The sequence below is a fragment of the Drosophila rhopaloa genome, unplaced genomic scaffold (assembly GCF_018152115.1).
Source record: "Drosophila rhopaloa isolate 14029-0021.01 unplaced genomic scaffold, ASM1815211v1 contig_198, whole genome shotgun sequence".
Taxonomy (NCBI): domain Eukaryota; kingdom Metazoa; phylum Arthropoda; class Insecta; order Diptera; family Drosophilidae; genus Drosophila; species Drosophila rhopaloa.
In genome coordinates this window covers 225,447-242,500 of record NW_025335081.1, presented here as the reverse complement: position 1 = coordinate 242,500, position 17,054 = coordinate 225,447, and the positions used below count along the sequence as shown (strand labels likewise).

The 17,054-nt window shown below is 42.2% G+C and overlaps 2 protein-coding genes and 1 long non-coding RNA gene across 3 annotated transcripts; 2 read left to right on the top strand and 1 right to left on the bottom strand.

Annotated features, from left to right (window-relative positions):
* Positions 1-6,173: 6,173 nt before the first annotated feature.
* LOC123037691 lies at positions 6,174-8,963 on the bottom strand. Its single transcript, XR_006417601.1, has 4 exons — positions 8,444-8,963; positions 6,595-6,807; positions 6,439-6,532; positions 6,174-6,383 (listed from the first exon to the last, which is right to left on the bottom strand). It is a non-coding gene; the product is annotated as an uncharacterized LOC123037691 (long non-coding RNA).
* Positions 7,283-16,042, top strand: LOC123037690. Its single transcript, XM_044459375.1, has 2 exons — positions 7,283-7,641; positions 14,990-16,042. The coding sequence occupies exon 2, from the start codon at positions 15,000-15,002 to the stop codon at positions 15,873-15,875; it is 876 nt and encodes a 291-aa protein (XP_044315310.1). The 5' UTR covers positions 7,283-7,641; positions 14,990-14,999; the 3' UTR covers positions 15,876-16,042.
* LOC123037689 lies at positions 9,029-14,839 on the top strand. Its single transcript, XM_044459374.1, has 2 exons — positions 9,029-9,552; positions 9,872-14,839. The coding sequence occupies exon 2, from the start codon at positions 9,923-9,925 to the stop codon at positions 14,837-14,839; it is 4,917 nt and encodes a 1,638-aa protein (XP_044315309.1). The 5' UTR covers positions 9,029-9,552; positions 9,872-9,922.
* Positions 16,043-17,054: the final 1,012 nt, after the last annotated feature.

The window sequence follows — 17,054 nt, the reverse complement described above, 5'->3', positions numbered from 1 at the left end:
TTTTTTTTTTAACATAATGTGAATTATAGTGACCACAGGAAAAAAGGACAAAAAGTTCAAATTATCAATTTGAATTCGGTGATCTCTTAGTGCTGGCAGCTTTACAGCACGAGCATCAGCACCAGCGCTGCTTTAGCGCGCAGATTTGTCCTGCACCAGCAGCTGGGTTTATGTTTATGTTTTTGAGTGCAATAAATTGACTAGAAATATTAAACATACTTACTTATATTGGCTAAACACATACATTATTAAATAGTATTATGTATATTAAAGTCTAAGTGTTTGCACAACACGAGTAACGGGTATAGCGAATAGCTTTCTTTGAAAGGAGTTATCTTTGCCGGGCAATTGCAACTGTGTACAATGTAAATACATACATATGTATATGCTTACATACATACACACATACGCCATTGCTTGACTCAGTCCTCCAATTTGGCTAACTAGATTTGATTTGCATAGTTCCTGGGATATAGTTCGGTATTGACAAATGAAAGCCATCGCAATTTCCTTGTATAGAAATCCTTATCGAGAATTAACGTTGACTCTGTTGAGCACCTTGGCCAGCTGTTCCAAAGTCATCCGTTAGATGGCGCCATGAAAGGCGGAAATGTAGGCGCTAGCCAGGCTTAAGCGTTTAATGGGTTTTTGGGCGTTAGAGTGGGCGTGGCAAACTTTTATTAGGCCAATCGATATTTATTGACGAAACAAATACATATCAATTAAAATTTTCATAATATCATCAAAACTGTGGCCACAGCTTGTGGCTTGTGGGCGTGGCACCATTTTGAAACAAACTTGCGCTGCGTAGGAACTCCTAAAATCTACATGCAAAATGCCAGTCTTCTAGCTTTTATAGTTTCCGAGATCTCAGCGTTCATACGGACGGACAGACAGACGGACAGACGGAGAAACGGACAGACGGACATGGCTAGATCGACTCGGCTAGTGATCCTGAACAAGAATATATATACTTTATAGGGTCGGAAACGCTTCCTTCTGCCTGTTACATACTTTTGCACGAATACTCTTTACTCTATATACTCTACTTTTACTCTACGAGTAACGGGTATAAAAAGGGATACTTTCGCAGCCTTTAAAAATTTTTCCTATCTCCTTTAAGATATAGACTACCGAGCGGCAAGCGCTTTTACCCTAATCAAGATATGCGTAAATAAATAAGAATTGGAAAAATTTATGTTAGTAGCTTACACACTGCGCGAAATATTCTGATAATCGTCAAATTTGGACCGATTTCACCCTATTGTTCCTATGGGAGCTATATGATATAGACGTCCGATCGGCACGCGCTTTCACCTTGATCAATGTATGCATAAAAAAATACGATTTGGAAAGATTCATGTCAATAGCTTGTATACTGCGCGAAATATCCTAAAAATCATTAAATTTTAACCGATTTTACCCTTTTGTTCCTATGGGAGCTATAGGATATAGACATCCGATCGGGCCGGTTTTCAAACTTGATCTGCGTACACTTGTTTTAGGACGACTGTGAAAGTTTCAGATCGCTACGGACGGACGGACAGACGGACATGGCTATATCGACTCCCCTATTGATCCTGATCAAGAATATATATACTTTATAGGGTCGGAAACGTCTCCTTCACAGCGTTCCAAACTTCTGACCAAATTTATAATACGCTCTGCAAGGGTATAAAAAGATTAGCTATACGTAATTAATTTCATTTTTACATAGCGGATGTAGTATGTACTTGACTGATTGGCAGCAACTTTTACCCTAAGCAAGGTATACATAAATAAATTAGCTAAATTGCATAGTTTCATGCCAATAGCCCTTATACTGCAAAATTGTCATATACAAATAGAAAACAAGAGAGAACGCTATAGTCGGGTGCCCCGACTATCAGATACCCGTTACTCAGGTAAAGGGAGTGCGAGGGAGATGGAGATAGAAACTTTGATCACGCATAACTTTTTAACGAATGGTCCGATTTGAAAAATTTCTTCAACATTTCGATAGGTATTGATAAACACAATAAAACTGCATTTTTACTTTTCCGAAATATTTAAATTTTTAAAATCGTATATAAGCGATTGTGGGCGTTAAAGGGGGCGTGGCACCTTTTTGAAATAAACTTGCGCTGCGTAGGAACTCCTAGAATCTGCATGCAAAATTCCAATCTTCTAGCTTTTATAGTTTCCGAGATCTCAGCGTTCATACGGACGGACAAAGAGACGGACAGACGGACGGACAGACAGACGGACAGACAGACGGACAGACAGACGGACAGACGGACATGGCTATATCGACTCGGCTAGTGACCCTGATCAAGAATATATATACTTTATAGGGTCGGAAACGCTTCCTTCTAGCTGTTACATACTTTTGCACGAATACAATATACCCTTTTACTCTACGAGTAACGGGTATAAAAAGGGATACTTTCGCAGCCTTTAAAAATTTTTCCTATCTCCTTTAAGATATAGACTACCGAGCGGCAAGCGCTTTTGCCCTAATTAAGATATGCGTAAATAAATAAGAATTGGAAAAATTTATGTTAGTAGCTTACACACTGCGCGAAATATTCTGATAATCGTCAAATTTGGACCGATTTCACCCTATTGTTCCTATGGGAGCTATATGATATAGACGTCCGATCGGCACGCGCTTTCACCTTGATCAATGTATGCATAAAAAAATACGATTTGGAAAGATTCATGTCAATAGCTTTTATACTGCGCGAAATATCCTAAAAATCATTAAATTTTAACCGATTTTACCCTATGGGAGCTATAGAATATAGACGTCCGATCGTCACGCGCTTTTACCCTGATCAAGGTACGCATAAAAAATTAAGATTTGGAAAGATATTTGTCAATAGCTTTTATACTGCGCGAAATATCTTCCAATCTTGCAAGTTATATCCGATTGTTCCTATGGGAGCTATAGGATATAGACATCCGATCGGGACGGTTTTCAAACTTGATCTGCGTACACTTGTTTTAGGATGACTGTGAAAGTTTCAGATCGCTAGCTTTTAAACTGAGCTCGCAAACGGTATTGAAACAGACGGACAGACGGACATGGCTATATCGACTCCCCTATTGATCCTGATCAAGAATATATATACTTTATAGGGTCGGAAACGTCTCCTTCACTGCGTTACAAACTTCTGACCAAAATTTTAATACCCTCTGCAAGGGTATAAAAATTAAGTTTTCTGTAATTATACATAAAAATAATCAAAATAAAATCTAAAGCGCTAGACAGACCTTAGCTTAGTTAGCGATTGTGGGCGTTAGAGTGGGCGTGGCATGGAAAACAAACTTGATCTGCGTACACTGGTTTTAGGACGACTGAGAAAGTTACAGATCGCTAGCTTTTAAACTGAGCTCGCAAACGGTATTGAAACAGACGGACAGACGGACGGACGGACGGACGGACGGACGGACGGACGGACATTACAATGGTCTTTGACTTTCAAAGGGAACGGTCGTGTTTTTTTTCTGCGCTTCGAATTTTGCACTTTGTTTTCGTTTATTCCCATCGGTGGGTTTTATCAAAACAATTTTAATTCTCGTCCGGTTTATTTTAACATAAATTTAAACTCCGTTCGCTTTGCGAGTGCACTTTGTAATTAATACTAATAAATTGTTTTAGTTTCTTATCTGTGTTTTCTTTTCTTATATCCCCGCCGTTTCTCTTATTTACGCTCCCGCTCTCTTGCTCTCTTTGCTTTGAAAGTTCTAAGCGTGCAGTTTCTGCGCTCTTGCGGTACTTATAACTGCTCGCTTATAAATTTCAATTCGTTTTCTTGGTACAGTGGTAAATAAATAAAATGAATAATAAAAATTTAGTCTGTTTCTGGAAAAAATGCAGCCTCGTAATCAGGGCTGACCAGTCTAATATGACTTGCTGGCTGTGTGAAAATATGGTGCACACCAAGTGCGCCGGTTTTACTGGCCGGACAAGTGATGACCTTTCAAAGCGGCCCAATTTGCAGTTTTGTTGTGACGCTTGTGACGAGGTTGCGAACGAGATGAAATCGTTCATGCGCCAAACTAAAGGCGGCCTGATCGGGCTGATTAGCTGTTTCGGAGTGGCTAGAGATAGTTTTCGCCGAGCTGATGATCTCCTCTCTGCGCTGGACTCGCAGTTTAATAGTCGTAAGCTATTAGAAGAGTCCCCTAAGCGCAAAAAGGCCGCTGGTGGTAAGCAGCAAAAGGGGAACACCCCGCAACCAAAATCAAAAGAACAACAGAGCATTCCGGCGGATCAACAGCTGATTTCAGCAAACCCTCAAATGTTGCTAAGATCAGCAGCTAAAAAGATTCGGTATCCGAACAATCCGTTACAGAATTCATGCAACCAGGGACTTCTAAGAATTCCGATTTGTCCGTTGTGGTTTCACAATTAGTGGATCCACCTATATCTCAGAATGTAGCATCTCCACCACAAAGGACTACTGAGTCCGGACAACCGGCTTTTGTTGGTTGGTTTTGCAGAAACAATGTCTGCTCCACCAAAATCCCTTTTAGTGGTTCCACTAAAAAATCAAATTTTCGTTTCTCGGCTTTCCCCTGATCAAACATCTTCTGATGTATTGTCTTATATACAAGACAAAACTAAAGCCGATTGTAATAGTGTAAAGGTGGAAAAGTTTAAGTTTTCTTATGCTAGAGACATTTCATCTTTCAAGATAACTGTCCCTAACGAGCTTTTTGAAGCCATATGTGTTTTGTATTAAATCCTGAAGGTGTGTTTCTGTCCAGAGTAGCACCACTCACGCAACCTGAAGATCCATATCACCCAACAATCGAACTTTCATTTGATACGGGTAGAGTTATAGAAGAAAAATCAGAAAAATCCAAACGAATGCATTGTTTTCGCAAGGCAGACTTTCTGAGGCTAAATAATTTTATTTCTGGCTTTAATTGGTCTGATCTTTACTTATGCATTAATATGTCCGATGCAGTTAATGTTTTTTACACTGCAATAAACTCATTTTTTAATTCCTGTGTTCCGTGGTACTATCCGTCAACTTCCAATAAATCTCCTTGGCTTAGCAAAGAGTTGACACACTTAAGAAATGTAAAGTCCAGACTTTTTAGGAAATATAAAAATACCGGTTCTCAATCTGTTTTTACTAGATATTTAAGTGCTCGGTCAAGATTTACCGTGCTTAATGCTCAGTGTTATAATAGTTACTTAAACCGGTCCAGTTCTCTCAGGACCCGAAACAGTCTTATAATTTTGTTAACACCAAGCGTAAATCTAATTCTTTTTCTTTCTGTCGTTCGAAAACAAGACGGCAACCACAGATCAAGCAGTAGCCGATTTATTTGCCCAATTTTTTCAAACGACTTACTCTACTTTAGATTATTCATCACAGCCTTATTCTTACACCATGTCCAAGTCAAACCTCATATTCTGTCCCACTTTAACAGAAAGCTCTCTTCTTTTGGATCTTCTTCGTATTAAGCCTGTTTATTCGCCAGGGCCCGATGGTATTCCTGGGTGCGTCCTTAGGTATTGCGCTAAGGCCCTGTGCAAACCTCTTCACAAGTTGTTTACCTTATCTCTAGAAACCTCCCAATTCCCAAATATTTGGAAGGAATCATTTGTTATTCCTCTTTTCAAAAAGGTAACAAGTTAGAGGCCAGTAACTACAGAGGTATTTCTAAGTTGCCAGCTATTCCTAAGCTTTTTGAAAAAATTATTACTCCTCATTAGCAGCACCTTTGCAGATCAATCATTTCTCCGTGTCAACACGGATTTATAAAACGTAGATCCACAATCACAAACCTTCTAGAGCTCACTTCATTTGTGATAAAAGGCTTCAATAGTAGTTTTCAAACAGACGTCATTTACACTGACTTTAGTAAAGCATTTGACTCTGTAAATCACTTACTTCTCATTCAAAAACTTGACCTTTTAGGTTTTCCAGTTGATTTGCTTAAATGGATTTCAAGTTATCTAAATGGCAGGTCACAAAGGGTACTTTTTAAAAATTCAATTTCTGAAATTCTCCGTGTTACCTCCGGTGTCCCACAAGGGAGCCATCTGGGTTAGAGGTGCAGAAACATCGATGTTCGTGCCCATCGATGTTTTCGATGTTTTAAAAAAAACATCGAGTGAAACATCGATGTTTAAAAAAAAAAAAAAAAAAAAGAAAAGGCAAAACAGTACAAACGATAACAATGAGGTTTATTTGAGATCAATTAAAGTGTCTATTTTTGTTGAGGAAAAGAAGTTTATCAACAACTTCAGGTTTAAGCCTTGTTCTGCGATCAGATACAGTTTGTTCAGCTTTGCTGAACACCCTTTCAGACTCATAGGACGAGGCTCGTACACAGAAATATTTTTTTGAAACCAATTTTAATTCATTGTCATCAGTCATCTGTAAAAAGTATTTCTTATTTAACATGTTTGTCATAATTATTTGAAAATCATACCTCCCAATACTTTATGGGGTCGCAAGTGTCAGGAGTGTTTTCCTTTTGGCATCGTCTCGGGTGGACACACCACCAACACCACCAACTAGAAATCCTAAATATAATCAACAATTTTGTAAGTTGTAAGAAAAAAAATTAAGAAATTAATTTACTTACAATTTGTTCGCACCGAGCGCAGAGTTGTTAGTGAAAACATCGATGGTGGTCACGAACCATCGATGGTTTCGATGTTTTGAAAACATCGATGTTATGTTATGTTTCTGCACCTCTAATCTGGGTCCGTTACTTTTTACATTATTTATTAACAATCTTCCCTCAATTATAAGTCATTCTCGCGTACTTATGTACGCAGATGATGTTAAGTTGTGCCTGCAGTAAAGGACATTTCCTGCCATTTAAACTTGCAATCCGATCTAGATAATTTTCAAAACTGGTGCCGAGATAATTTACTAAATTTAAACGGTTCCAAGTGCAAGCTGATGACTTTTTTCTGGCCAATCCGATATACGCGACTTACACGTTAAGAGGCAGCTCTTTGGATAGAATAACTCTTGTAAACGATCTTGGCGTTCTCTCGGACCCTAAACTAAAATTTTATAATCACATTTCGTCCATGGTAAATAAAGCCAGAGGAGTGCTTGGATTTTTGAAAAGGTAGTCAAAAGAATTCGATGATCCTTATTTGACTAAAACTTTATTTATTTCGCTAGTCCGTCCGATTCTGGAGTATGGGTCTCCCGTCTGGAGTCCACAATACGGAATACATATTGGTCGTATTGAATCTGTACAAAAAACTTCCTTCTTTTTGCTTTACGGCACCTAAACTGGGTTGCAAATCTTATCTTACCTTCTTATTCTAGTAGACGTCTTTTGATTAATTTACCATCCCTAGCCAACCGTAGAACGATGCTTGGTACTATCTTTATTTATGTTCATGTCGAACAAGAAGTTAGCTGGTTCGAAGATAGCTGGTTCGGCATCACTGGCAACCGAATCGGTGGCCTCTAGACTAAGCTTACGTTGTATTACAAGTCATTACGAAATAAAAGGTGAAACGGATCACAAGTGAAAACGAAGCTCGTCACAACCCCGCATTTTTTATATCTTTCTTTGGGAGAAACTTTGGAAGTGTTCTTGGCACGGACCCGCCCCAACATTTGGTCCTTCGAGCCGGATTTATTTTCATCGTTCTCCGCAAGCTAAGTAATTCCAAAGTTTTTTTCCAGTAGCAATATATATATATATATATTTTTCTTTTCCACACAACCCCGCTCCACCGTTAAGGTCTCCATTTTGTGGGAAAATATATATATTTATATATATCTACTTTGATCTCCAGTGGCACATTCCGTGCAACTCCACAAAATTAAAACACAAAAATTAAATTAAATCACACATATCCATACACATACACACAGCTTAGAAATTCCAAAGTTTTTTTTCCAGTAGCAATATATATATATATATATTTTCTTTTCCACACAACCCCGCTCCACCGTTAAGGTCTCCATTTTGTGGGAAAATATATATATTTATATATATCTACTTTGATCTCCAGTGGCACATTCCGTGCAACTCCACAAAATTAAAACACAAAAATTAAATTAAATCACACATATCCATACACATACACACAGCTTAGAAATTCCAAAGTTTTTTTTCCACTAGCAATATCTATATACATATATATATATTTTCCACACAATCCCGCTCCATCGTTAAGGTCTCTATTTTGTGGGGAAATATTTATATTTATATATCTCCTTTGCAACTCCAAACCAATCAAAACACAAAAAATTAAATAAAATCACACATATCCATATCCATACGCATACACATATACACACAGAATCCATACACCGTGCAAAGGTCAATTTTTCCACATTTGTCTTTAAACTAAAACACTTTGCAAACTAAAACACTTGTACCAGCATTATTTTTTTTAAACTAAACACACAAAACAATAACAAACCCGGCTTACGAACACTGCTGCAGAACCACCTACTTGGCATATTTGTCGGACCGGCGAATCGAAGGGCGGCGTTTTTTATTGGGTTCCTGATCTCCGCGGCATCCCGAATAAAAACCACAACCCAATAATTATCTAGCTGACATTTCAGTAGTTTTAATTATTAGGTGTTTGTTTTTTCTATTATTTGCATTGCTTATTGGTGTGTGTGCCGTCACACAGGGTGTTCGGGGCATTCCGTACTGCAACGCATCGTATAATAGGCCGTTCACACTGCATTGCATTTGGGACTTAGCAATAAATTCGAGTAATTTTCCAGAATTAGAAATAAATAAATAAAAATAATAAATTTCTTCCAAAAATAAACTAAGTCATCCAACAGCGATCCGATTCCACGAGTTCCGCATCCATTCCTTCTGGTGCAGTCATATGTAGCAATAAATTGGATTAACTTTCCAAAATTAGAAATAAATAAATAAAAATAATAAATTTCTTCCAAAAATAAACTAAGTCATCCAACAGCGATCCAATTCCACGAGTTCCGCATCCATTCCTTCTGGTGCAGTCATATATAGCAATAAATTCGATTAACTTTCCAAAATTAGAAATAAAAAATAAATAAATAAAAATAATAAATTTCTTCCAAAAATAAACTAAGTCATCCAACAGCGATCCGATTCCACGAGTTCCGCATCCATTCCTTCAGGTGCAGTCATATGTAGCAATAAATTGGATTAACTTTCCAAAATTAAAAATAAATAAATAAATAATAATAAATTTCATCCAAAAATAAGTAAATCATACAACAGCGATCCGATTCCACGCGATCCGCATCCATTCCTTCTGGTGCAGTCATATATTCTCCAAGACATACACCCATTTCACATTCCATCCAAATTATATTGTGCCCACTTACATTTTTGTGTTATATTGATCCGTGGTATGGTTCTCTGACCAGCTTCCAAATCGTTAAGCCGAGACGTCCCTATTCTTGTCCCGTCAGTGTAAGTTCAGGCTCCCACTCGAGCCTACTATGCCGATTGGTGAAGGTGAGGAACTTAAAGTTCAGTTAACCGTCCCATCAGTCAGAACACCCAGCCGGGCAAGAGCTAAAAGCGAGTCGTCAGTACCCACCAAAAAGGCAGGACCTAGCAAAAGCTTAACTCCATCCATAAGGATCAGCCGTACTTCCAGGAAAACAAGCGAAAAGTCCTTAACCCCTTCAAAACCTGTGAGAACAACTGCGTCACAGTCAGTTTTGTCCCTACAAGTCACGAGATCAACTGCGAAAATGGCTGCAGAAGCGCTGAAGCAAAGGCTGCCTTGACAAAGTTTGTGGCTGTGACCGATAGGGTCAGTCAGTTCGAAGCCAGGGTCAATACCCCAACAGACCCACCTCCGTCTGTGCACACTAACAAGGTCAGACTTCATCAGATACAAGCTCTTTGGGACAAGGTAGAGAAAGAGTACGAGACGTGCTCTGAGGTTCTTTCCTTAGTAGATAGTACAGACACGATGGAAGTCATGCAAGCCAAGTATGACTACTGCTACTCTGTTTTTGAAAGATGCGCTGCAACACTAAACGAAACGATTGAAAGAGCTAGCGTTCAACCGATTCATGAACCGCCCACACCGGTGCCTCTGCCTAGTGGATGCCGCGTCCCTCCAATAGACTGTGAAATTTTCAGTGGCGACTATGTTCATTGGCCGACGTTTCGAGACCTTTTTTCCGCCATCTATGTCCAAAATCCGAGGCTTTCAGGCGTTGAAAAGTTGTTCCACCTTAACTCGAAAACGAGTGGAGAAGCAAAGTCTATTGTGGCATTATCACCATTGACTAACGAAGGTTTTGCGTCCGCATGGGAAAATCTGCAGACTCGTTTCGAAAACAAGCGACTGCTCGTCAACAGCCAGCTAAAGATCCTGTTTAGTCTCCCCACTGTTTCCCAAGAGTGTGGCAATTCCCTTAAGCACCTGGAGAGCACTGTCCAAGGTTGTTTGACAGCCCTGAAAATAGCAAAGGTAGACATATCAAACTGGGACTGTCTTCTCGTCTTCCTGTGCTCCTCAAAGCTGCCGAAGCTGACGTTGGCTTTGTGGGAACAGTCCCTCCTCAACCCATCCGAGATTCCAGGGTGGGAAGAATTCAAAACCTTCTTACAAGGTCGTCATCGAACCCTGGAGGCAATTGAAGAATTTAAACCTACTTCGACCACTCAATCCAGAGCCCCACGTCCTGAAGGTGGGCCGCGGATTATCCATAATTTTGAAAATAGGGTCACCGTAAATCCACAGTCGTGTAAACTTTGTCCAAGGGAGAACCATCCGATCCGTCTGTGTCCCCATTTTTTGAATATGTCGGTTGCCGTCAGGGAACAGTGTATTAAACAACATAAACTCTGTCTGAACTGTTTTGCAAGAACCCACATGTTGAGAGACTGCACGAGTACGCACAATTGCTACACGTGCAAAGGTCGCCACAATACTCTCCTCCATCGCGGCGGCCCTCCACAACTCCAGTCAGCATCCGAACCTGACCTCCAGCCAGAAATACAGTCCACTCCGTCGAACGTCCAAACGTACCTCGCCGTGAACACGCAAGGGGTCCTCCTGAGTACCGCGCTCATAGAAATCTGCCACTTGGGCATTAGGTACTCAGCACGTGCCTTAATTGACTCCGGATCCGAGGCGACCTTTATTTCAGAACGGTTATTTAACCTAATTAAGTTCCCCTACGAATCCATACAAGCTCAAGTTTCGGGAGTAAACCAAACTGTTGCTGCTCAACCACGTAAGCGCTGCCAATTCCATATAGGCTCCCCCATTAAGCCACAAATCCAAATCGAAGCGTCTGCATATGTGCTACCACATTTAGCCGGAAATCTTCCATCCTATACGATACCCGAAGGGTCGTTGAGGGACCTCCCTCCCATCCAATTAGCAGATCCGAATTTCTACCAGAGTTCGCAAATTGACGTGCTCATAGGCGCCGATATCCTTCCGTCGATCATTTTAGGCGGCTTCCACTCAAATGTTTGCGGAACACTCCTTGGCCAAGAGACCATATTCGGGTGGATTCTTTGCGGCCCAATCGCGGAGAATCCCACTAACAGAATATCTTCCTTCTCAGCACGGTTGTCTGTCACCGAATCTCAACTAGACGGTATCCTCACCAAGTTCTGGGAGGTGGAGGATGTTCCAGTGAAGCCGGGTAAGGAATCCAGCTCGGTGTGTGAAAATAATTTCCAGCAAACCACCACAAGGGATAAAGAAGGAAGGTATGTTGTTTCTCTGCCCTTTAAAGAACCTAACAAAATAAACCTGGGGCATTCACGGTCCATCGCACTGGCGCAATTTCTTAGAAATGAAGTACGGCTGAGTAAAAACGCTCTTTTGAGAAAGCAGTATAACTCAGTTATTCAGGAATATTTAGATTTAGGTCATATGCACCTAGTCTCTCCAAATGACGACTCCAGCAATTTTTACTTGCCGCACCACGCGGTTTTCAAGCCAGACAGTACGACCACAAAGGTTCGCGTGGTGTTTAACGCCTCCAATAAATCGTCAAACGGGTACAGCCTAAATGATATCCTTCATACAGGTCCGGTACTGCAATCTGATTTAACCACCCAGATCCTCAAATGGCGTTTCTTTAAATACGTCTTCAATGCTGACATCACTAAGATGTATCGGCAGATTCTCGTCCATTCCGATCATACACGTTTCCAAAGAATCCTGTTCCGCGATAAAGAGGGGAAACTCTGTGATTATGAGCTCAACACTGTCACTTTCGGCGTTAACTGTGCCCCTTTTTTGGCCATACGCGTGCTTAAACAACTGGCTCATGATGTACGTGACCAATATCCTTTGGCAAGTGACATAATTTCTAGTTTTATGTATGTCGATGATGTTTTAGCCGGCACCCACACGCAGCAGTCCGCTATTTCAGCCATCAAAGAGCTCCGCGGTGCCCTAGAGAGTGCGGGCTTTCCACTGCGCAAGTGGACCTCAAACGAGAAGAAACTTTTACAGGGCATTCCAAAGGAACACTTGATTAGGGCCGACTTTCTGGAATTGGAAGACGCCAGTATGGCAAAAACTCTGGGAATCCGTTGGCATGCGACATCGGACAGTTTCCTCTTCCTGCCGATGGATATTTCTCTCCAAACAACCTACACCAAACGAGAGGTTTTATCCCAGATAGCCAAACTATTTGACCCAGCAGGATGGTTATCGCCATTTATTGTTCGGGCAAAAATGCTCATGCAAGAAATTTGGTTGCGGGAGTTAAGCTGGGACCAGCCTCTTCCGACTGATCTTGTCACAAGGTGGCGTAATTTTCTTGAAGGGTATCAGACTTTGAAAGAAGTTCGCATCCCAAGATGGGTAAGATTTCATCCAGCAGCAAAACTGCAGTACCACGGGTTTTGCGATGCGTCGCAGAGCGCCTATGGTGCTGCCATCTTTGTTCGCGTCGAAACGACTGATGGCTGCTTCACCCACTTGCTTTTGTCCAAAACCCGAGTTGCTCCAGTAAAGTCCCTTTCCATACCGCGATTAGAGCTGTGCGGTGCGGTGCTTCTCTCCGAAATGCCTCCTACTCAGTATGATACGTATTATTGGACAGACTCCACGATAGTGCTGGCATGGCTAAGCAAGCCAGCATGCACTTGGACTACATTCGTTGCCAACAAAGTCGCGAAAGTTGATCAGCTCACCAACAGAGAACAGTGGTTTCATGTGAAATCGGAAGATAACCCGGCTGATCTGGCAAGCAGGGGCGTCTCAGTCCATGAGCTCAAGGACAGCAACCTCTGGTGGCATGGGCCTGAGTGGCTGCGTCACAACCAGGAGCAGTGGCCACTCAATTCGTCGGTCCCGCTCGAAACCGAGCTCGAACAGCGCCCAATAAGGTGTAACGTCGCCACAGCGCCCCCGAAAAATGACATTCTGGAGCGTTTTTCAGCATTCGAGAGGGCTTTACGCGTTCTCGCTTACGTATTCCGGTTTGCAAGAATGTGTCGCAAGCAAAACGTTAACATAAAGGCAGAACTCACTGCCGCAGAGTTGTCTGATGTCCAAGAGAGGCTGATTGTGCTCACCCAACTCAATGAGTATCCAATAGAATGCAAGGCCTTAGGCAAAAAGCAACATATTCCAGTCTCCAGCACGATCTCCAATCTAAACCCCTTTATCGACAGCCACGGTGTCTTAAGAGCCAGCGGCCGTCTACGAGCATCTGAGATGCTAAGCTATGATGAGAAACATCCAATCATCATTCCGGCAAGGTGCACTTTTGCCAAACTTTTGGCCCTCTTTACCCATCGCATATCCTTGCACGGGGGTAATCAATTGATGATCCGACTGATTCGCTCCAAGTATTGGATACCTAAGCTGAGAAATCTTGTAAGAGACACCATTCATTCCTGTCGAGTGTGCACCATCCACAGACAAAAGCTGCAAACTCAGCTGATGGGAGACTTGCCCTGCGCAAGATCTACCTTTTCCAGGGCCTTTACCCACACGGGCGTTGACTTTGCGGGACCATTTGACATAAAAAACTATCTCGGTCGGGGGTGTAAGATAACTAAGGGGTATGTCTGCGTTTTTGTGTGTTTTAGTACCCGAGCCATCCATCTAGAAGCTACATCAGACTTGACCACTGAGAAGTTTCTGGCAGCCTTCTCGCGTTTCTCCGCACGACGTGGCTGTCCGCACCACATATACTCTGACAACGGGAAAACGTTTGTCGGAGCCTCCACGTCCCTATCCAAGGATTTCATTGAAGCTACGAGGTCTTTGATCCTGTCCAAGTACAGTTTTCAAAATGTGACCTGGCACATCAACCCTCCTGGCGCGCCTCATATGGAAGGGCTATGGGAGGCCGGTGTCAAAATCTTTAAGACACACTTCTACAAGCAAACAGCTGGCGGGAAGTACACCTTTGAAGAGTTAGCTACCCTCCTATCGAAAATTGAGGCCTGTTTAAACTCGAGGCCTATTTCTCCAATGTCCGAAGACCCCACAGACCTCGTAGCTTTTAGCCCCGAACACTTTCTAGTCGGCGGGCCACTCCTTTCCGTGACTGAGCCCGAGATTAAAGAAAACCCGATTTCCATTTTAAACCGATGGCAGCGGCTAAAGGCCCTGCATCAGCAATTTTGCTTACGTTGGAAAGAAGAGTACCTAAAGGAGCTCCATAAAAGGACCAAATGGCAATTTCCAACGCGAGACATTCAGACGGGGGACATGGTGGTGCTAAAAGAGGAGAATTTACCACCAAATGAATGGCGGCTTGGGCGGATCCAACTGGTGTGCCCAGGCGCGGATGGCAAGACCCGAGTGGCAGATGTTCTTACCGCACGTGGCATTATCCGACGACCAATCGCAAAGATGATCCGCCTTCCGATGGAGGCCTCCAGCTCCGAGTGATTCTGCCTTTTCCTTTTTTTCTTGAGTTAGCGACTAACAGCCAATCCTACTAGTCCTAAACTCATGTCATCCTGTGTCGTCAGTCCTCATACATGTCACGATCATTCGCATCATCCATAACCCCTAACCTTTGTTTACTCGCTTCCACAGATTGTTCACGATGGCGCCAACCACAATCCAGCACGCTCGGCCACGCGCAACCAACGGGTACAGGTGCCGAGTTTGCCGAGGGGTGCACGCGCTGAGGAAATGCCAACGTTTCCTTCGGCTCCCGGCGGTGAAGCGGCTCCGCGCAGTCCTCATTAATCAGTACTGTGCGAACTGCCTTGCTCACGAGCATTCAGGTCAATCCTGTCGCAGTAATGCCAAGTGCCACGTCTGCAGTGGAAATCACCACACCCTTTTGCACTTCCAAGAGTCCACATCGCCACGCTCGTCACGACCCCAAGACCGACGGCAGCAGACAAGAGCGTCGTCGACGACGTCGTTGCGCTCATCGTCACCAAAGGAGACCTCCCCGACCCGAAGCCCTGTTACGGGCCCATCGTGCGCCGCTATCCTGCAGCGCACGAGTGTGAGCATCTTGCCAACGGCATCCATTTTGGTGGGGTCTGAGGAGAAACGGTTTGACGTCCGAGCTTTGGTGGATCCTTGCTGCCCCGTGAGTCGCATTCACGTTTCTTTGACAAAGGCCCTCAACCTTTCCGTCACCCGCGTGGGCGATGAGCGGGTGTGCACCACCGAAATCCGCTCAAAGTCGTCAAAGATGACCCGACAGCTGATAATGCTGGTTGATGACCAGATGCAGACCCGAACTCCGGCCAAGCCCCTGGATCCGAAGGTCCGGGATGCCTTTCCAAACATCACTCTGTCTGATGACAGATGGTTCCACCCTTCCTTGGTGTCGGCCGTCTTGGGAGCTGACGTATATGCGGAATTAATTCTGCCGGGTATCCTCCCGAGTCAGAACGGACTGCCCATGGCGCAAAACTCAGCCTTGGGGTGGCTCCTTTCAGGCACTTGCTCCCTTTCGTGACCTGCCACTCTCCCCATTGCGAGGGGGGGAGAATGTTCATGTCGAACAAGAAGTTAGCTGGTTCGAAGATAGCTGGTTCGGCATCACTGGCAACCGAATCGGTGGCCTCTAGACTAAGCTTACGTTATATTACGAAGTCATTACGAAATAAAAGGTGAAACGGATCACAAGTGAAAACGAAGCTCGTCACAACCTTTTTATTTTTTTTTTTTAAAAAATTTTTTTTTTTTTTTTTTTTTACCCCCCCCCCAATTTTATTTTTTATATTTTTTTTTTTTTTTTTTTCTCCCTTTTTTATTTTTTTTAATTTTTTTTTTTTTTTTTTTTTAAATAAATAATTTTTTTTTTCTTTTTTTTAATTTTTTTTTTTTTTAATTTTTCTTTTTTTTGTCTTTTAAAAGTATTTTTTTCTGACTATAATAGACTAAAAATTTTCCTGTAATATCAAATCTTGGCTCTCTGCCGCTCCTAAAACGATTGATACTTGCTTCATTGGCACAAGATTGATCTAACTATTACTTTTTTCCCCGGACCTTTACCTTTATTTTCCTATCTCGCGTCTATCTTATCGCGAATCGTGCCGTACGATACGGGCGGGGCCCTCGGTCGGTTGGGCGGGTAAGTGGGCCGTGGGACTCCGCGCGAAAAAAAAGAACTAATACCATTTTATTGACGATCAACATAAATGCGACATATATGTTGGGTATATATCAACTATTAATTTCTTGTATTTTACGAAATCAACTACTAAATATATATATAAAATACATTTTGTTTAAGCCGAAGTTTTAATACCCTTGCAGACTTTGCCGAAATTGCTAAAAGTGAAAAAGTAGCGAACGGAATAAGGTATACATAAGTAAACTAGATTTGCATCGTTTCAAGTCAATTGCTTTTATACTGCAAAAATGTCATATACAAATAGAAAAAAAGGGATACTTTCGCAGCCTTTAAAAATTTTTCCTATCTCCTTTAAGATATAGACTACCGAGCGGCAAGCGCTTTTGCCCTAATTAAGATATGCGTAAATAAATAAGAATTGGAAAAATTTATGTTAGTAGCTTACACACTGCGCGAAATATTCTGATAATCGTCAAATTTGGACCGATTTCACCCTATTGTTCCTATGGGAGCTATATGATATAGACGTCCGATCGGCACGCGCTTTCACCTTGATCA

Excerpts from the sequence above, each read along its gene's own strand:
- LOC123037689 (XM_044459374.1), top strand. The coding sequence starts at position 9,923 with ATGGAAGTCATGCAAGCCAAGTATGACTACTGCTACTCTGTTTTTGAA.
- LOC123037690 (XM_044459375.1), top strand. The coding sequence starts at position 15,000 with ATGGCGCCAACCACAATCCAGCACGCTCGGCCACGCGCAACCAACGGG.